At 36.4% G+C, this 21,101-nt stretch overlaps 1 protein-coding gene across 1 annotated transcript; it reads right to left on the reverse strand.

Moving 5' to 3' along the window:
• Positions 1-14,519: 14,519 nt before the first annotated feature.
• Positions 14,520-16,020, reverse strand: LOC111519149 (putative odorant receptor 98b). The gene is made up of 4 exons (XM_047009394.1): positions 15,651-16,020; positions 15,402-15,591; positions 14,703-15,303; positions 14,520-14,638 (listed from the first exon to the last, which is right to left on the reverse strand). The coding sequence occupies exons 1-4, from the start codon at positions 15,961-15,963 to the stop codon at positions 14,588-14,590; spliced, it is 1,155 nt and encodes a 384-aa protein (XP_046865350.1). The 5' UTR covers positions 15,964-16,020; the 3' UTR covers positions 14,520-14,587.
• Positions 16,021-21,101: the final 5,081 nt, after the last annotated feature.

Here is a 21,101-nt window from a genome sequence, read left to right on the forward strand (position 1 = left end):
TATTTATTAACCCAAAGACCACAAACCAAAGTGTCTGAATATGTGAATATGCCGGAAGATATTTGTGTACTCATAAGGAAAAATCATTATATCCATCATTCATTCATATATGTATGTATGTATCCTAGAAAATAATCATACAAATTGCTTTATAGAGAAATGAATTCTTATGCCGATAACAGATAATATTCACTCGCACACGGGAGGAGAGAGGAGAAGATACTGTAACCACTTTTAGTGAAAGCCAACCGAGAACAATCAGAAATACAAATCCACCGACTTTACACATACTCGCTTGCTCTCTCACTCTAATGCAATATCAGTCGGTGCGCAAGTTCGATTCAGCCTCAATGGCAATGGCAAAAAGGCAAATTGCCAGCTTTTAGCATTGCCTGCGAGTGCAGGACTCTCTCATAAAGCAGCCAATATGTCTGGCAAGTTGGCAACTTGTGGTTGCCTTTTGACTCCTGAGCCTCTGAAAACTTGGTTATTGTTTCCGTGGTAACCCAATTGCTGGAAAATTGAAAATCTATTAGGCCAAGCATATACGCAAGACAGATGACACATACGTACATGATTCTTGATTACTAGTAAGTGTCAAGTTCAGATAGTATGGGTGAAACCTATCTATCACCTTAAGTAAAACGTTTTAAAACTTTGTTAAATATTACTGAATATAACAATAGTCGAGTTTAATAAGTATAGCATACTTATGAGCTGGCAAATTATATACATTTTGTTCCTTACCCTAGATATTTTTTTGGCCAGAGCTTACAAGTTAGGGCTTACAGCTCATTGCGTGCACTTTAATTACACGCAATGAGCCGCGCCACTTGACCATAAAATTAACATAATAATTGGGCAAGCATCTCAACTTGAAAATCTTGAAGCCCCAAAAAAAGCCGACAGTCAATATGGCAATGCGTGACTGACTTGGCAGGCTATGTTTTTAGCTACTTTCTTGGCTATGGCTATGGGTTGGGTCGGTCTGAGAGACTGATGTTTTCAACTGCTTTTAATTACAACGTTGACATGTCTAAGCCGCTTTCGATACAAACAGAGCGAGCCTAATAGGATTAGGCAGTGACATCGGCGTTGTCAAGAGGCACAGCGCGATTTATGGAGGCCACCCAACAAAGACCAAGAGCGACAAGATGACAGAGGCCAACTAGAAAAGTGTTAAATGTACATATATATACACACACATACATAGATACATAGATGGATAGAAGAAGATGCTTGTATGTTTTAAACAAGAACGCGATTAAGAGATCTAAACTCCCACCACCAAATGGCCATGGCATCGTATGGCATGCATACTTATGCAGGCGACTGTATTTAATGGGCACTATGCGCTGCGTGCAGAGAAAAAGGCGTAAATTTTGCTAATGGCCTGAAAATTGGGCAATTTTATAGCCTCATGAATAAAAGATTTTCATTTTGCTTCAATTACAGTCAAACACATACACACACACATACACACAAGAGACCAAGAGAGGCCAGCTTCAGTGCCAGTCATGGATGAAGTCAAGATAGCAGCAACCACACATACTTAGACACACACATACATGTACACTCGCTCCACACTTGCGACAAGTTAAAGGCCACAATCTTGGATTTATACGACTTCGAGTGGCTTGGGTTTCCACTCTGAAGCTCTTAGACGTTCGTTCGCCTTCCTTCTACTTCGCTGCCTATTTAAAAATTAAAATTTATATAAAATTTTAATGCCACCGCCGACGCCAGTGAATGATTCCCACCCATTTCGTTCGCTTCATCTATATAAGCCCTAAAAAGTTATTAGCTGCTCTAGGCCAAGCAAATATATCCGACATAGAGCGGTTAGGGACCAGGTGCTAATCGACTGCCGTCTGATGATTACCCAAAGAAAAAAAAAAACAAATATTTCCACTTGAGCGCATATTTTTGTGATTAATTCTAGATTGAAATATATATACACACACACAAAAAAACCCATCGAGTGTGTATACTCTGCATGAATATTTGATATTTAGCCTCGGCCTGCTCAAAAAAAAAAAAAACAGAAAAAAAATGTCCAAATGAAGCGTTATTAAAGTCCAAACATTGTCGAACAAAATGGAATAAATAAAATATTGAGTAGAACGCAAAAACCCAGCATATACAATTGGCCAACCGCACACAAAGTGAATTTTATTTCTGTTTGTGGCCACAAACGTGTCAGTTTGGACACATGAATGATGAATTATATTTGGTGGTCACAACCATTGACAAGTTATTCCCTCCAAAAATATCAAAATACATTCATTCATACTCAAAGGCAATTTAGTTGTTTGCAGTCAAAAATATTTTATTTCGCCTTCATATGTTTAATTGCAGTAAATGTCAAGGAATTCAAAGATATGTTCATTCGTCAAAGGAAGACTTCAGGCATTTCAATATTTGAATAACTTTATGGTTATCAATTGCATTCCATGAGTTGCTGCTTCTTATTTAAAATCACAGCATTTAAAGGCAGTTAACTAACTAAATTGGTACATGATATCGTTGCAATGGCTAACTAAAATGTATCCTAGGCAAATAATAAAGTGGGTTTTAGCTCTAATATCAAATCAATTGCAATCGCCGCCCAAAAATTTGCAGGCATACGATTTTTGCGTAAGGCTCTGATGAGGACAATGATGATAATGACGATGTTGATGATGATGATGATGATGGTTCAATGTTGGATAGTGTTGGTCAGAATCAGGGAGCAATGTTGAACGCTTAATTGAAAAACGTAATTAACTCGAATTTTCCTGCTTTTGGCGTTTATTGCAGCTCATTTGCAACGGAACCATCGAAATGGTTTTTGGGTTAAGGTTTTTGTTGCTGTTGCTGATGTTGTTATTGAAACTGCATTTATGTCCTATACATACATGTTGGTACACACACACACATACATATTTGTTGGTTAGGTCATGACCCCGCCCTCTACCCGGCTATCGATGATGGTCAACGATGTTAATGTTGACCGCAATACGTGTCGACCTACACACACACAGCATTTTCCCTTTTTGCAATTTCCATAAGCATGTGTGTATCTATGTTTTTTGCGAATGCCTTAACCAAGAATCTAAAACTAATAATCGCATAATTCATAGCAATTTTATTTGCAAGCCAAACTAATAAACAAAAATAGCCCCGAGACTGTTTTTGTTTCAAATGTGGACACAAGAGCGCAAAAGTTAAATGAAACAGACTTTTGGCTTTAGTGTGCAGCAAGCATACAGAGACGAGAGTCAAAGGGGGATACATACCTGGCAACACGAGTAATTAGTAATTTAAAATGCCGCACGTGCATTGAATAAGCAGTAAAAGGTTCGTGTTGAACATTGATTGAACGCTTAAGCCGCCTCGTACAGCTTGTGTAAGGCAAACACGTTTAATTTAATTGTTGATATGGCGACGATGCTACAAATGAATCAGCCACAACCAAGACCAAGACCAAGCAGGAGACTCTCCTCAATGGTTGGACGATTGGGCAGTCGGACAGACTGTCGTTCGGTTGCTGGTCCGTGAATGTCGCTGGTTGTCGTTGTCGTCTAAGAAAATCCACATTGGCATTGGCCTGCTGAGCTGCTCTAGGACCACATGCTGCTGCCGCAACGACGAAATAAGCAAACATGACATGAGACAACACAGTCAACAGACAGAAGACACCAAGCCAGCAGGAGACTGGATTCGGGACCAAGAATCCTAGACTCAGCCAAAGTTGCTGACTTTACGGCAAATGGTTGAAAATAATCAAGAGCAAGTGAGTAATCTGAGATAATTAACTAAATAAGCACGCGTTGCCAAATTTGTTGCTACAATCTCACAAAAAGCAATGAGAGCAGCAGAGAAAAAGAAAGAATCTACTGGCGGCTGGCTGCCTGCGGTGAATACTTGTCTGTTGTGTTTTTTTTTTTGTTTGTGGCTTTAAGCGTATGAATGGAAAAAACACATTGCAAGCAAATGAATTATTAAATTACTTAAATTAATCGATTTCTAATTTACCAAAATATTATTCACAAATGATTTTGAATGCCAAAACACAATAAATCATTCTCCAGTAGGGTGGTCCAGGAGAAGATTTGCTTTTAGGCCAATTAATTTGCTCAACCATCATAACAGCCTCCAGTCAGTTTAGAAACAAGAAAACTGAAATTGTAGAAGAAGCTAGAGGCTTAAATTGGCCGCAAACAAATAAGTTTAGACGAAAATTTGATGAGATTATTAAATGGGTTTTCAAGCATCTAGACCCACTTTTTTTAACACTCTTCTTTGATAAATATTAGCTTGAATTTGGACAAGTTAATTATAATAAATATAAATTAGTTCAAAAGAGGTTAAATTTTTTTTATTTCAATGGTTATATTTCAATTAAAGTTAAGTATATTTAATGAACGAACGTAAAGCTCTCTCTCTCTCTCTCTTTAAAACTAAACCTATAATTGCTTTAAAGTGTTTAAAACTTTACCAATTAATCCAGTTTTTAATATAAAAATGTAAAGACATTTACTATCAAAGACCCAAATTTTTATGGCATTCCAAAATATAGTTTGTCAGCAAACAATTACTCACTACTTGAAAATTGCAGAAGCTTTTAACTCACTGACTTGGATAATAAATCTAAAGACTAACTAGATATATATATTTAAGGAGAGCTTTTCTATGAATTTCTTTGTCTCTTTTTGAAATCAGTCCTTATTTCTATCCTTTCAATTGACTTTTATTCATATTATTCTTACTGCATTTTGTTTTTGCTGTAGAGCTGTATAGAATTGAATGGTTTTCGCACATGAATATATGATTAAGCTTTTAATCTACCAGATTTAAGGATAATCTTTTTGTACCTAAATTAAAAAATGGTTCATTTGATGTCACTCCAATTTGACACACCCTAACAGCTGCATATATGTTTAATATATGAAACATTTTATTAAGCACTGCTAAATTTGTATAAATATTTTTATGGCCTATAAAATTAAAATTTAATTAACTCGAAACAAGAGCTCGAAAGAGAGAACACCATCGAGAGAGAGAGAGAGAGAGAAGTGAGAAGAGTGGGACTTAATTTGCTCATTTTTCAAAAGTGTAATTAAATTGCATGAGAAAAAAAAGCTTTATTATATAGCATTTAACAAAATATGAAAGAATAAAATAAAACGAATCAGTGAAAATTGCGTAAAAAATGGAAAACGAAAATCAACTGATGGATGAGCAAAAACAATAATGAAGTTCAAACAAACAAGCGACACGTGCGATGATTGTCCGTCCTGTTGTCCGGCTGGAAGGTTAAAACCCACCCGCCTCCCGCCTTCCCCATGCCATTTCATTAGTCGACTATTTGGACTGATTGAAAATATGTATTATCGGGCTAATAAGAATGCAATTATTTTTTAATTTGTTTTTTAGAGATTCTTTCGTTTCCACACTTATTTTCCTTTCTCTTTTGCGTTGCTGTTAGCCATTGTTGTTGTTGTTGTTGTTCTTGTTCTTGTGCTTATTACTGAGGCGTTTTTGTTGGGGGTTTTGGTTTTGTTTTGTGTGGGCAGCAAATCAGCTTAAAAATCTAGTCTGTGCAAATTGGGGAAAGATTTCGTTTTCACAAAAACAAAAGCATCGGCTAAATATAAGCAAAATAAACAAGGCAAAAGTTGATAAAACAAAGTGGCCAAAATGAAATGGAGTTAACAATTGAACATTAGGCTAGGTTCACACACCAAATCCCCTACCAAGGGAATACGCTAAGACTAGCAACAATTTAAAATGTCTACTCTTAATGCAAACTTGAGATATTGATTTTAAAAATTTTCTATTTTCCATCTTTTTCTTTCAGTATTTTTTATATCATTTTGTTAAAAAGTTTTTTAAAATAATTAAGACGCTTTCATTTTAAACTTTTAGGCAGGTCGACCATGAAAAGATTATTTTTTTTTATATGTTCTTTTCATTTGTTAGGCCGAAGTGTATAAAAAAATGAATCAATAAATATATATTTTGTTATTCTCTTTATGTTTAAAATGAAAAACTTGTAAAATTCTTGGCTACATATTCTTTGTTAACTGTATTTAATGTAGCACTCTGAAAAGTCAACCAGGCCAAATTAGTCTCTTACCATGTTTTTACTTAAACTTCGCGTTGCTTTTTTCGCTTTTTTTTTTTTTTTGCTGCGGGTGCCCAAGGAGATGGGGGGAGATATTTGGGGTTGTGCTTGTGTTAGGTGGGCGGGGTCCTGCCTGGCAATTTTCTGCTTAATAAAAATTAAAAAGGGTTATGCGCGAGATGCAAAAAAGTTTTTCATTAAGCTGCCGACAACGACGATGACGACGACGACGACGACGATGATGATGATGACGGTAGAGTTGGGCATGGATTGGGACAAGGATAAGGAGGGAATCGGGAGCGGTAACAACAAAAAACGCCAAAGCCTTAGCCAAATTGTATAATGAAGATAAATGTTTATCGGTGGCGTTGCCTTGCAAGGGGCGTGGCATGTTGCCAGAAACTTTCGTAACGCAAATTTCCACGCTGATTATGCCAATAAAATCGATGATAAGGCATCCCAGACCGAAACGTCGAGCAGCAACAAGCAGCACTTTTATATACTTGGCTTAAATATTTTGCAGAAGCTACAACAAAAAAAAAAAACATACTATTATTCCCAATTATAAGCAAATGCCCAGAATAATGCAATGAATTCAATTTTACTTATACAATTTTCCATTTGTGCGCATATAACATACGATGCATTTATGTGGATGGAGGTCCAAATAAAATGCCCACTCAACCGCAAGTGAATTGGTTAGCTCTGTGTCATTAGCGAAAAATATTTTCACATTTCGCACTAATTAAATTTCATTTGAATTTCTGCGTTGCGTTGTGGCCAAAACGCACTGCAGCTCGGACATTTGGGGCAATGGATACAAGAGCGTATACACTTTTCACATTTTGTCAAATTTAATTGTTTTATTTTATTGGTATAAATTTTCGAAATTCCACTGACAAAGTGAAAAATGTAATAATTAAACGAGTGAGAAATTTAATAAATTTAAATAGATTTCAGCTATAGAACTGCTCCTGGACCGTGTATTTGATGCTTTCTCTGGTTTAATCAGTGGGTCGCTGTCGGTCAATGTACTCGAAAAGCGAATGCTGCGAAGAGTAACAACAACAAGTCCAAGACATGACCAACTAAATGAAGGCAAAAAGGAAATTACAAAACACATGGCGCCTGCAGCCACGTAGTTGCCATTCAGGAGACAATGCGAAAGGTAACTGAAGACTGAAACGGAGAAAGCAAGGGTCAAAGATAAAGGGGGAGAGTAACCTGAACCTAAGGCAGACAGCAAACAGAGGCGTAGCAGGTGAAGAATCATTTTCGAAACATGGAATAAAAAGTGTATTCAAGCACATTTGCAAGGAAAATGTTAAAACTTAATACTAGATAACGACTACAGTTAGAGTGTTTCTTTTATTTTATTCATTCTATCCTATCATGGCTTAATAGCTACTAAATCTAGTTCAGACGGTGTCCCTCTTTGCAACGTCCATGTCTCTAGTCAAATAAGATAGATAGGTAGATGAATGGAGTAAAAACAGAACATAGAGCAGCAAAGAGAGAGAGAGAAACTGATGGAAGCCAGTGAGTGGCATTGAAGATGGCGATGAAGGATTAGCAACTACTATGAAACACCAGACGGACACGGAAGCATATTTAATGCTTATTTTAAGTTTGATTCAGTGTCGTCATCGTCATCGTCATCATCTTCATCACCATCACCCATCCATAGGCCAGGCAAACAGCCAAAGGGGTCCATTTTCTTTCATATGAATAACCAAAGATTTCATGCGGAAGTTTTCCTACCTTCTGAATGAGCGAAAACAGTTTGCCAACAGTTTGAAGCACATGTTAAACACATATCAAAAACTCCATCCTTGCCTGTCCGAGATTAAATTTGTTTAATTTGCTTCGTACGTATATGTACGATGTGTGTGTATGCAACACAAAAACAATAATAACCCAGTGGTTATTTTTTTATTTTTATTTAGTCTGTTCGGTTTTGTTTTATTTTTTTGTGTATGAAAAGTTTTTGAGCAGCGAATTGGAGCCGCCCCTCTCGTAAAGTTATAGCGAAAAAGCACTTAAGCGATTCCATGTACATATATACATATTCCTTTATTTGCCGCCCCAATCTCTCCATCTCCTTTTAGTTTTTGTTGCTTGTGCCCAGGTAAGCATTATGGCTACACTACATACTACACACAACAACAGCGACTTTTAACTATGTATATATATGTATATATAAAAAAGAGCAAAAATTGCTGCGCCCAGAGCTCTTTGGGATGGGAGGAAGAGGAACAAGAAACAACCAACACCAACAATAATAAACGAAAACTTTGGCCAACTGAACAAATTGTTGTTTCTGTGAACACTTTTTGATCAGATTCTTTGTTGAAAATACAAAGAAATGGATCTTAATCTGAGTTTAATTTAGGAATTTATCAAATTTGAAGAGATAAGTTAAGGGTCAGCCGTTGTTAGTCTAAAGATGTTTATATTTGCAAGTTTACTTCATCTATTGTGTTTACATAAGGAATACGATTATCGTAGCATACTTTTCGGATCAGCCTCAAGAAATTATCCCTGACTTTGGTTTAATTAAACTGATCACTTAGTTAAGATATTGAGTGATATTGTGTTGACATTGGCTTACGTTTTTCAAAATAACTGAATTCTTTGCTAAATAGATTTTGCACTTTCAAAACGTCTGGTATTGTATACCATTCAATTCTGGTATTCAATACCATTCAAATCCTGTGATTACAGGATCTTTCTTAATGGTAAGATTACTTCTAAAAATCTATAAAAGAAATTCCACTTAACTTGGCAGCTTCTTAAATAAAATTTGTAAATAACTATTTGTGTAAAGTAGTAAATCAAAATTAAAAATTTGCTTAATAAAGGGATATCGATATCCAAGTAAAATACGTATGTAAAATATTGCCAATGGATTACCCTTAAACCTCACACATTAATCTAAATAAAGCAACGAATTTTGTTAAACAAACATGCATGCATATATGTATGTATTGTATATAAACCTTAATGACATCAATCGCTTACCGGTCACCGCCAAATTTGTTTGTTTGTCTGCTATATGCAGAAATAGTTGAAGCAGTGTATAATTAATATCAGTCTTTACTTTAGTTAATTTCGCTCAATTATAGAAGCTGTAGTTCAAATTGTCAAACTTGCTTTTAATTGGTAATTGAATAGCCTTGATTTAGACCAATCTAAATATTAATTAGAGAATGCCTTTTTGTTCTTTCATAACAACAGTATTAAATCATCACATCGTAAGGATACAAATAAAAGTAATAATATTATGACAAATTACTTGCAACATAAAGTTTTGCCCACATAAATTATAAGTGCTTGAAATGTTCATATATATGTGTATATATATGTAGATATGAGGATATAACATAAATTTAATATGCCAAAAGCGACAAATCAAAGGCACATTTCATCTCACATTTGGTTTTTTTTTTCATTTTGATTTTCATTTTGCTTTTGGCTTTTAAATGGGCACGTCGCGACCGTAAAAAAATCAACGCATCATAATTTTGTTGCTTTATTTATTGAATGAACGGAAACGAATGTTTAGCCCGAGAAGTCCCGCTTTTTGAACAAAATGATGTGAATGTGGATGTGGATGATGAAGAAGTGGCAATCAGCGGGGGCATTGTTGTTGCTGTTTGGTGGCATAAATCAGGCACGTGTGTTATGTGAAGTAATAAGCATGAAAGCGAAATCCTGCAAGGAGCAGTTGCCACAAATGTGTGCAAAGTGAAGTCGCACAAGTCGAGGGGGTGAAGAAAAAGAAAAAAAGAAGATTTTTCAACGGCAGCCAAATGTCCTTTTTTTTCAGGAGCATGATGGCAGGGTGTTGGGGAGGGGCCAACACATATCGAGTCTTTATTTGGCACATGAAAAACCTGGGGCAGAAAATCCGACAGCAAGCTCTATTTGAAAGCTTAAAGTGCACTTCAACTTCTACAACTCTTGTCGTTGTAGTTGTAGTTTGTTGCTATTGTTGTTGTTGTTGTTGTCGTTCCAAGTTGCATTTGCATGCCACTCACTTGTTTCCTTTGTCGGCATTTCGACTTTGCGTTTGCATGCCATTGTCTACTTGCAACATCTCTAACTGATTCTGGCTCTCTCTTGCTGTTTGGTTCTATTCTGGGGTTTTTTTTGTTTTGTTTTTTCTCTAATTGAAAATATTTTTGTTTGCACTTCATTAAACTTAAATGCCACAACGAAAGAATAAAGACTGAAAGATACGGATATTCAAAATGTATATGGAAAATGTAGTTAGAGCGTAAAACAAGGTAAAGGTAAGGGGGCAAGGTGCAACTTATATGCACATGGAAAAAATTTAATAAAAATACATTTATGCTGTTTGCAATTTGTTGCCATTGTTGTTGGGCATTGCTATTGTTGTTGTTGTTGTTGTTGATGTTGTTGCTTTAATCCGAAATGCAATCATTGAAATGCATTTTATTTAAGCTGCACTCGCTTATTGCATTTTTGCATATAAATTTGGAAGCTTTTGTATGGTAACTCAGAGATGGCAAGTAAAAGAGTAAGAGAAAGAGAGCAACAATAAAATAAAAGAGAAGGTAGACAGACGATTGGGGAACTGTTGGGGAAACCCCAAGCGACTTATTTTTATATATGTATTTACAACTATTGTGACGTTTGCCCTCTCGCTTTTGCCCTCTTCACTCATTCAGTTTCAGTATCTGCAAGTTTCAGTTGATTTTTTATTGTCAATCGAACAATAACGAAATCATCGGGCAAGTTACGCCAAATGCCACAGACGCAGGCACGGCGAAAACTTTAAGGTAGGCAGCAGCAGCAGCAGCGACGGCAGCATCACGAGCAGCAATCGTGCCACACCCCATCAGTGAGATTTATATGCCCAGGCGATGTGACTCAATCAATGGCATTTGTGTGTTGTATGACGACGACAACTACAACTACAACAAGAAGAGAAGAGCTAAAATCTCTGTCCCCTTCTTTCCTTCCCATTTCCTTGGCCAGCAGGACATCAGACAGTCAGATAGAGCGAATGACGACGACGACGACGACGACGGAGACGGAGACGACTTCTGCAGAAAGATAGAGAATGAGTGAGTGAGAGACATGCACAGCATTTTGTGTAAAGAAATCAAAAATTTATACAAACTTTGCACAATGAATGAGCAGCAACAAAAGAAGCAGCACACAACCGTACCAGGCACAGGGAGGCATTGGGATACATGAGAGAGATGGGAGCAGGAGAACGGACAATCAGAGTCGGTGTATCCTGGCAGTGCCTTGTAGTCCAGTATCTGGGTTTCGGCAGCCTTACCATTTCCTAGCAATTGCCGAAAATTGTTGCAGTTGGCGTTTCTCACTCGCTCTTTGACGGCAGTCGTAACAGTAACTGCAACAACAACAACAACAATAAGAGCATCTACTGGTCAGAAAAGCATTGAGTTGCAACTTGCTACTGGGCCAGCATAACACAACAAAAGGACACGGACGTACCAGTCGGCGGACTTTTACTTCTGCTTGCTACTGTTGCTCAGTATACGATATGTTGTATAGGTAGTACTTGGGTCTTGGCCCATGTGAAACTGCAGCAAAGGAATTAATTAAAAATTCCGAAAATATCCGGTTAGCTCTTTATAACAATTTCATGTGCCATGCCGAACTTTCGACTTCCAGCCGAGAGAGAACTCTTCCTCAATCTATGAGTGTGTCGTAATGTGTGTGTGTGTTTGTGTAGATACAAACTTTAAATATTTGTTGACTTTTTAACATACCGAGCTTGAATTTCTTTACCTTAAGATTGCAAATATCCAGAGTCAGTCGATGGCTTCATCATTCTGAACATCTCTTTTGTTCATTAAAATTTTCATCGTTGTTGGCAATTTGCCAAAGCCAAAATATGTTGGAATTCATTTGTGGAATATAAACATATACATACAAACATACATATGTATTCTAGAGTTATATTGTATGTGTGTATTATTCTTTGATGTAATTGGGGCTAAAAGTTTATGGTTAACCTTTTGAGATACAAACATGAGTAAATTGTGTGTCAAATTGTTTGTAACCTAATGAAACCTTTGATTTGTTATATTTTATAAAATATATCTAAAAGTCCCTTTAATGGCTAGAAATGGTTTTTTCTTGGCAAACCTTTACGAATTCCTAAGAAAATCATTTTGGAAGCACGTGGAACACTTTTATAGCATTAAATGCAATGTTAAAGCCATAATTTCTGACAAATAAAAGGAGAGGAAGAACATTTACAGATATAAACCGCAAAAATTATGGGTCCCCCACACAAATGAATGCTTGGCAAATGCTTCAATCGAGCATGAGAAGGCGAACATTTTTCAAAAAGAGAATGGAAAAAAATTGGTCAACGGAATGCTCGTTAAAACTAAAACAATTGGACAACATAAATTAGCAACATTAAAATACCAAGTCAAAGAATTGGTTGCCGGATGTGCGAGCGATTGATTCAATTAATTGGCAAATTAAAAGGGGGGAATTTCCCTCGTTAAACGACAAAGGAACAATGTTAATGGATGGGGAAAGTCAAAGAGAAAGGGCGATATTATGACAATGTTAGAAAAGCAAATAATAAACGGTTTCTCTTTCTCTCTCTGTGTGTGTGTGTTTCTGTGGGGTCGAAGAAAAATGAAGCCAAGGGCCAAAACTGGGCCCGAAATTGGGCCGACACAAAAGTGACAGACGCCCATGGGGGTCCTCTCACTGGCACAATTGAATTTATTATGGCATTTCAACTCGACAAGCATCAATTGAATGAAAGTGGTCCAATACCGTCCCCGCCCACAATTCCCTACTCTCACACACACACACACACACAGACACAAACACACACACATATAAAAATAGACAAAGAGCTGATGCAATAGCATCATTATTGGACTAAACCGAAACTATTTGCCTCAATGGGCCACACAACACGCCACGGACACACGAATCGAGAAAGCGAGAGACCAATGCAGAGACATGGAAAGTGAGAGGGACAGAGGGAATGAGGGAGGGGGACATGAGACATAGTGATAGTCCAATGCCCTCGGGGTGTATTTTTCGCCACTTTCGCCAGTTGGCAGCAAAAAGTGTTGACTGTCTTTGATTTTGTTTGTCTGCCTGCTGCCTGCAACTTGACTGCTTGGCCATGTGTGTAAGTTGTCGTTGTTGTAACCATATCCTCGACTCTGGGGACTAACTAGAACGATTACACACTGTTTGTCCCATATCGATTGAGCTATATAATTTACAAAATTCGTTTGAATTCGTCTCCATGCACTTAATTAAATGAAAGAAACTCTACAATAATTGTTAGTAAAGATTGCAGATAGAAATTAGGTGGGGGTGAAGTGGCAAAATAGGTTTTTTCATTCCACCATAGATCGGCCAATTAACTGTTTTGCCTTTTGGTTTCAAACTATGTTTGTAATCGCTCGAATAGAAGCCCCCGTCAAAAGCTTATGAAAAAAAAATACTACGAGGAATATGTGTTAGGGAAAGAAATTTTTAATCCTGCCAATTGTGCTGGGTATTCACGTGCTGGAGTCAGATATATGTACATATATACATGAACGAGGGCTGCCTCAAGAGTAAAATAAATTCGTTTATTAAAAGTATGTCTAGTTTCCCCAATTGTTTCAATTTTGTGACTGTTTAAGAGTAATTTAAATATAAAACATAAGCCAAGTGACAAGACTTAATTAAATTTTACATGATTTCTAATCGATAGTTCTGTAATTGAGATAAGTTTTATATGTAATCTCTTATGCTAAGCAAACAATTTTTATGTTAATTTACTTTAATGTGCCTAATACCCTTGAGGGTTAGGGAATTTCTACGCCAATGTCGTCTGCACGCTCATGGCGACCATATCTATGGGCACAACAAAGTTAAATCGTTAAAATCCTTTGACCATGTCACACTTTTATACATAATCGTGCTCTGGCACGTGCAGACAACCGCAATGTTGGCCGAGGATATGTATGCAACAGAAAATAAAGCAAAAAAAAAGGGGAAAAATTGGCAAATATTACGTATGCGTGCGTTCAATGTCCGGGAGGGTTGCCAACAATGCAGGCCAGGCATTAAGCGGGCACAAACAGAGGCTTTAACCAGAAACCACTGGCCTCGGGGTCATCTAGTATTATCTGTGCGGCAGATTCTATACCCTTGTAAATGCTGGATTTGATGATTGAGTTTGAAGGAAACCATTTGGCATTGTTTTCTGATGTTATTCCTGATATTCATCAATACGTAGGATTATTGAAATATTCTGAAAACTCATGGAGAAATAAAATTAAGCGTTGCATACTTTTATGCATACACCTTGGGAAGGGTATGCAATATTTAATATCCATTGTAGTTATTGCCTTTAACAAGGCTTAATTAGTGCAGCTTAAAGTTTGATTTTAATAATCAGTGAACAATTTACACACAATCAAGTTGATTACAGATTATACAATTTTAAGTGACCGAACGTAAGAGCGTTATATATGATCCAGCCTTTTGTACAATCTGCAATGAGTTATGGCACTGATTTGAGAAAACGAAATGTAATTTCTGTTAGTGTATGTCTCACCAATATAAGTGTAGCCAAATTGGCTTCAAAAAAGTAACCATCAATGTGAATGCCACGCTGGGAACGCATCATGGATATCTGTAACGAACGTCCAATGCCTGGATTATATACCCCAGGCCAGTTGCTCGCATAGATGGCCCAGGCAAAGCTTCTGCTTTCCGTTTTGACACGTTCACCGCAATAGCAATAGATGGAAACTTGAACCAGTATGGAGATTATGAATGCACCATAGAATAGCATACCGGGCTGCATCAAATTGTTGGACAACTGAAGGCACAGGACACACAAATGCAATGAAGCCGCCAGAAATTCTGTGCATATGAGTGGCCTGAAGTAGCTATTCAAAGCATAGCCAAGACTTAAGGACTCCTGATACAAATGGAAAATGTGTGCCAGTTCCTCTACAGATTCCCTAAAATGGTTGTCTTCCAAATGCAGCATTTTGTACGAAACGATTTTCAATAGTGCACACAAATTATGAGTCAGCGAACAGAATAGTGTATCCACACACACAGTTGGCAATATAACGCCCAAGGCGGCAGCAATATTCCATAAATAGGCAACTAAGTAAAAAAGTAAATGCCCATTATTCCAAGGATACCTGTAGAATAAAAGAGAAGGATATAAGAATAAGATATTTAAGAGAGTCACTCATTTTTTAAACCTACAGAGGGTTTCTATTTTGTTTCATTTACTTACATGCTCGGAAAGGGTAATATTCTTGACTCTATGTGACCAGTTTGCCAATATGAGCTGAACATACCTAAAAGAGGCATCAGGCAAGCCAAGAGTCCAGCTAAAAGAAAACAATTCTTATACAATCTGCTTATTAACTGATCACGTTGATTTTCCCTTGTGACAATCTCGGCATAATCTTTTTGTAGACATTCTGGAAAAAATAGGCAATTTTACAGCTCAGCTAATACCAAGGACTTAATCAATGCTCACCCCTTTCAAGGACGTGGCGAAACCTTTCAATGAGTTGTTGAAAATCCTTATACAAATAAATTATGAGTCCAATTTTATAGAGAGCCAATAAATCGACCAGTACAGAGCATAGAGAGTCGGTTAATTTATCCAAATTGTGTATATTATGTAGACCAAATGCTATGGTAAGGGGCAGAAATGTAATCACCGAGAAAATACTACAAATGGTTCTTCTAAGATATGGTTTTCCACAATTTCCATCCGCTTTTAGTATATCGAAACCCAAAAGTCGAAAGTAGACTGCTTGCAGACTTAGAAACTCGTCGGTCAGCATAGTTTAGAGTTAATTTAATGACTAATCTAATGACTTGACACCAGCCTTTTATAGGGTAATTTTGCTCATTAGTGACTAGAAAATCAATAGAATATGATTAAAAATTTAGAATCAGTTCAGGACAAAAGAACTTAAGTGCTTTACATTTCCATGTGATATTTGGCATTGTCCTTCACAACATATTCCCATTTCTATGCAAATTCATAAGCCTAACTAAACTTTTTGATATTTGCACAATAAATTATACTTAATTAAAAACAATTAAAACCCAATTCCATTTCTTAAATCTGGCCAGAAATCCCAGTTTCCATTTTGCGCATTGGACTTGAATATTCGGATTTGAGTATGAATTCGGTTGAATGTTGTAAAGTGCAGCAAGCAAATCTCTTGGCCATTGCAAATATTTGGCAAACGTTTCTACATAAAATCCCTTAAGTAAATAAAAGGCATCGATCTGCAAAATACCCTATAACATAATGAAATTTTTAAAATTGATTCTTATTTTAAACCAAACTATCTTTGTAATTCGTTATTGTCTTATCAACACTCTGTTAACAAATTTTACTATTAAATTTTATACAATAATTTCGTTTATTTTGTTATAATTAGATGGAATTTTTGTGAATACTTTGTAGACCTTTTTAATATTCTTCAACAGTTTTTAAAATGTTTGTTGTAGGCAAAGATTTCTGAAGTAAATATAAAGATTTAGACAATAGAAAACTCTTGCCCTTTTCTCCAGACTCCCTTTATTTGAATATACCCATTCAAGTTATCCTGTATAGGGTATGAAAATTAAACAAATCTTTGCCGCATTTCAAATGTGAAAACTTTTACTGTTGTCCCTTTTACGTTGCCTTCTCTGCTTAACTTGAGTTTTGTCTTTGTGTTCTATTTGCTCTCAACATTTCAGTTTATTTCGAAAATATTTTAATTATTCAATGTTTGCTTCTGTTGTTGTTTTTGTTACTTGCTAAGCTCGTGTCAACTTTTGCCACACATCCCCAGACCCACACACCCACACAGACACACTCACACTTGTATGCTTAGCACATACAGGGTGCGTTGTGTTGAAAGGTCCTTTCGGTGCTTTCTCGAGTTCACAGATCATGGCATTTTGCTCAAGTTTTTACTCAACAGTTGGTCAAAAACTATTTGTGCAAACATTCATTGAGTTTTGCAACAAATTAATGCAATTACACATTCAGCAAAATTTTGCTAAGCTAAGCCACTTAGATGTTTGCTAACCAAGTGCGAATTGCGGTGACAAATATTGATAGCATAATTAATATCAATTTCAGATAGCTTAATTATTAACAAAAGACATTAGACGATTACCTAGCACTTTTTGAGCAATAATTAATTAAAATTTCTACCGCAAAAGACGGAAAGATGGCTTAAGAAACCAAATTCGAAGGCTGCATCAAGAAGAAGTTTTTGCAACTTTTGCAAACTGGACCCGGTCAGTGGCTGTTCTGGCACCTAAAGCAAACATTGACAGACAACCACGCCCACACTTGGGCAAAGGCAAAATAGAGTTTAGTTTATATAGTATACATTTTGTAGCGTAAAAACTTGCTCGAAACTCACTTCTCTCAACTGGTAACTGGCGCAATTCTACAGCGGGAACTGCGAGTAGAGCAAGAGGAGTGGTGGGGTGGTGGGGGGTTGTAAAACTCCCAAGAACTTTGGCCAGTCGGCATTGTTATTGCCACTTTTGATAATGTTGTTGCTGTTATTCTTGTTGCACTTGGACTTACTCTTTCTGAGGTAAAGTGTGGCCTTTTGGCCAAGTCATAGAAATGGGATACATAATCATGGGCTTATCCCTGAACGTTGATTGCATTTCGTCTCTTTGCTCAAAGAAAACTAGTTGCCACTAGTGTTTAGCCTCTAGAAGGCAATAACTTAGGATGTGAAATTCTTTTCCTCTTTTCTATTATAAATATTTAAACTATAGGAACTTCTCATAAAGAATTAGGCTATGAAGAAAGACTTTAAAATTAATGTTTTCAATCAAATTCTTAGACTTTCCGTACGTTCTGAGATCCCATTTAACATTCTAGATATGTAAGTAAAGAAAACGAAGAACATTTTTCTACAATGTATCGTAAATGTTTAACTTGTTCAATTCAAAAAATGGCATTAAATCAAGTGTATTTGCTGTGTCGGTCCTTCTTAAGTTGTCTGTGCGTTGTGTTGGTGGCACTTTGGCTTGACTCTGGCTGGCATTGCAATGCTCGGACAGCAGTTGAATCCAAAATGAAATACTTGATTTCAGCCTCCATGGAATTTTCGTGCAAGTGCAACGGCAGCTCGAGCAGCGACAGCGACAGCAAGAAACTCCTGGCGAGAGGGCAGCCAGGCAGGATAACTTTGCTGCGCGCACACAGGAAGTCAAGTTGGCATCGTTGCCGAGCTGGTGAGCTGGTGAGCTGGTGGGGTCCCGACTGCCTTTGGCTGCCGACGCAGTTTGCTTAAAATGTTTAGTGGAAAGTGTTTTAAAATACATTAAAAAGTTCACGGCTGCCATGGCACGCATAGAATTTATGCGAATTTGGTGAACTCTTGAGTGGAAACTTTTTACATTTTCCTGGGTAGAAAGAACCACCGCCCCAATCAACTTGAATACATATTTTTGTTGAGTTGTCGCTGTCGAGCTCTCTTAAGCGCTTGCAAATCTATGGCATGCCCCCTACTCCTCTTTCCCCAACCCAAACCAATAAAGAAAAAAAAAACTTACCTGTAATTACTGTCAGTCGTAGTCCTCTCTCCAGTTTACTGTGGTTGCTAAATATACAATTTCATTCCCAGGAAATACTTACTTATCTTTTGTGTAACTGTATCTCAGTAATATACGAATGTGGTTTTGTTTTTTAATACCTTGTAAGCACATATCATTAAAAGGGTATATCAAATCTTGTTTAACACATAAAAAGTTTTCTTTGCATGGAGCTGTATAAAAGTAATTAACTCAGTGAGTCGAATTGTCAAAGAAGTGTGAGTCATTGTATTAATTTACTTGATCTTCTTGGGTATCTTAAAGTCGTAGCCTTTTGTTTTGCCGGATATTTACGCTTCATCTTGTTTGGCCTAGAGCATGTTTTTCATATTTTCCGCTGTCATCATTTAATGAGCTACTTTTACTACCCAGATCATATTTATTTGCCATTGGAGAAAAACTCAATTTTAGATACTTTCTGGGGGGGCTAGTCGCCATTTTCCACTGCTTTCATTTCGCTGCCTAAATGTGTATGTGTGTGTGTGTGTGTGTGTGTTGTGTGTGTGTATGTTTACGCTCGAAGAAAAACTGTCGAATTTGCAAATGACGAGGCCGTATTTTATTTTAGGTTTACGCTTTTTTTTCTCTCTCTCTCTTGCCTTTTGTCTACACCAAATGGGGGAAATATATTTTTGCAAATAAACAAACCAAAGTAATTTGTTTTTGGATGCTGTGGGAAAATGAACCATCCTTACAGTTATGTGTTATATGTATATTTTGTTTTTTGGTTTTTTTTTCGCTTGTTTTTCTCTGTTTGTTGTTATGTAAATACTTTTGGCGAGTTGTCAGGCCAGCTGCATTTTATCCCTAGACTTTTCATGCCAATCATCATTCTCCATTTTGTAAGTAAATCGCATTGCTGAAAGTCATTTAGTAATTTGCTCAATTGATCAATTTAATTAAAGTATTAATTCGATTTAATTAAATAACCAATTTAAAATACAAATGAGAACACAAAATGTGATAAAAGACACACGCACAGATACGAAATGAGGGCAAAGGCAAGCAACATTAATATTGCATATTGAATTAATATAACAAATGAATGTGGTTCATTTTCCCCATACACTTTCCTTCACTAGCTGTCATCAGTAGGGTATAGTTAACTTGTGAAAGTATTTGCTACAGACCAGGAAGAGTATTTTAAATATATCAAATAGAAAGGGTATATCCAAGATGGACTATTTGACTCTAAAATGTAACAAATTCCTAATTGTACGTTTTGCTATTCGAAATTTGCGTACAACAAGTCGTATGAGTAATTTGTGAAATCGAATTTAAATGAAGTAAAATTTAAACTAAACTTAAAGAATTTTCAATTTAAAAAAAAATACATAACAAATAAATAAAATTAATTATATTTTTGATTTGAACTTTTGAATTTCAATGTGTAGACCGCGTATTTATGTTTGCATGTGTATACCCAATTAGGAAAAGGTAAAAATTGAAAGAGAGAGAAAAAAATGTATATGAAATTTAATTTATTTGTGTCAATTCATTGCAATAATAGTATAAATGAAATGATAAAAAGTAAATTGAGCAAAATAACTGAATGTGAATGGAAATTGCATTAATTAGAGGGAATTGAGTGTGTCTTTACTTCGTAAGTTTATTCATTTGCTTTTATAATTTAAGTAAAGGCCACTGACTGTCATTTCCTTGTTGAATAATAAATTTGCAATAATTGATGAAAACTAATTTAATATTTGGTTTCATCAATTAGTCATATACTCGGCAATTATTCTAACAGTTGACACAAAATACTCGACAATTGACACATTTAACCAACTATTGAGTTGCAGAAACATGTAATTTACTTTCCAAATCCTTTAACTCACGCACACACCTTTTAAGTGTGTGCGTGTGTGTGTGTGTGTGTGTGTGTGTGTCAGTGTATGTGTGGGGGCCACAATGAAAGGCGTAAAGTAATCATCCAACCATAATAGACCATAATCGGTTAACGACTGAAACGAAGCTGAGCCAAACGACATGAGAAACGATATGAAATGGAAATGAAAACAAAAACCAGACATGCGCCATGGGCATCTGAAATGCTCTTTACAGAAATTTAAGAGTACTTCCTTAACGTATTAATTGAATTAGGGTGATCCATAGCTGAGGAATCTTTAAGCCAAAAAAAACAAAAATATATTAATGGCATATAAACAAAGAATGATAACAAAACGAATACGCGTAAGACTGAAAATTTTAGCATAAAATTTAATTAATTGCCATAAGAGAAATTGCCCAGAGGGGCTAGAGAAGAGTAGGTAAAGCGGAGGGGGGGAAACAAAAAAAAAAGCAGGCCCTACATTGACTCTGGCAGGTGTAATGGCCGCTGGGTAGCGAACATCAC

The sequence above is a fragment of the Drosophila willistoni genome, chromosome 3R (genome assembly GCF_018902025.1).
Source record: "Drosophila willistoni isolate 14030-0811.24 chromosome 3R, UCI_dwil_1.1, whole genome shotgun sequence".
Taxonomy (NCBI): Eukaryota; Metazoa; Arthropoda; class Insecta; order Diptera; family Drosophilidae; genus Drosophila; species Drosophila willistoni.

Coding starts and splice junctions, on each gene's coding strand:
- LOC111519149 (XM_047009394.1), bottom strand. CDS start 15,963: ATGCTGACCGACGAGTTTCTAAGTCTGCAAGCAGTCTACTTTCGACTT. Junction 15,592..15,650: donor TCGCCACGTCCTTGAAAGGG/GTGAGCATTGAT, acceptor TATTTTTTCCAG/AATGTCTACAAAAAGATTAT. Junction 15,304..15,401: donor ATATTACCCTTTCCGAGCAT/GTAAGTAAATGA, acceptor TTTATTCTACAG/GTATCCTTGGAATAATGGGC.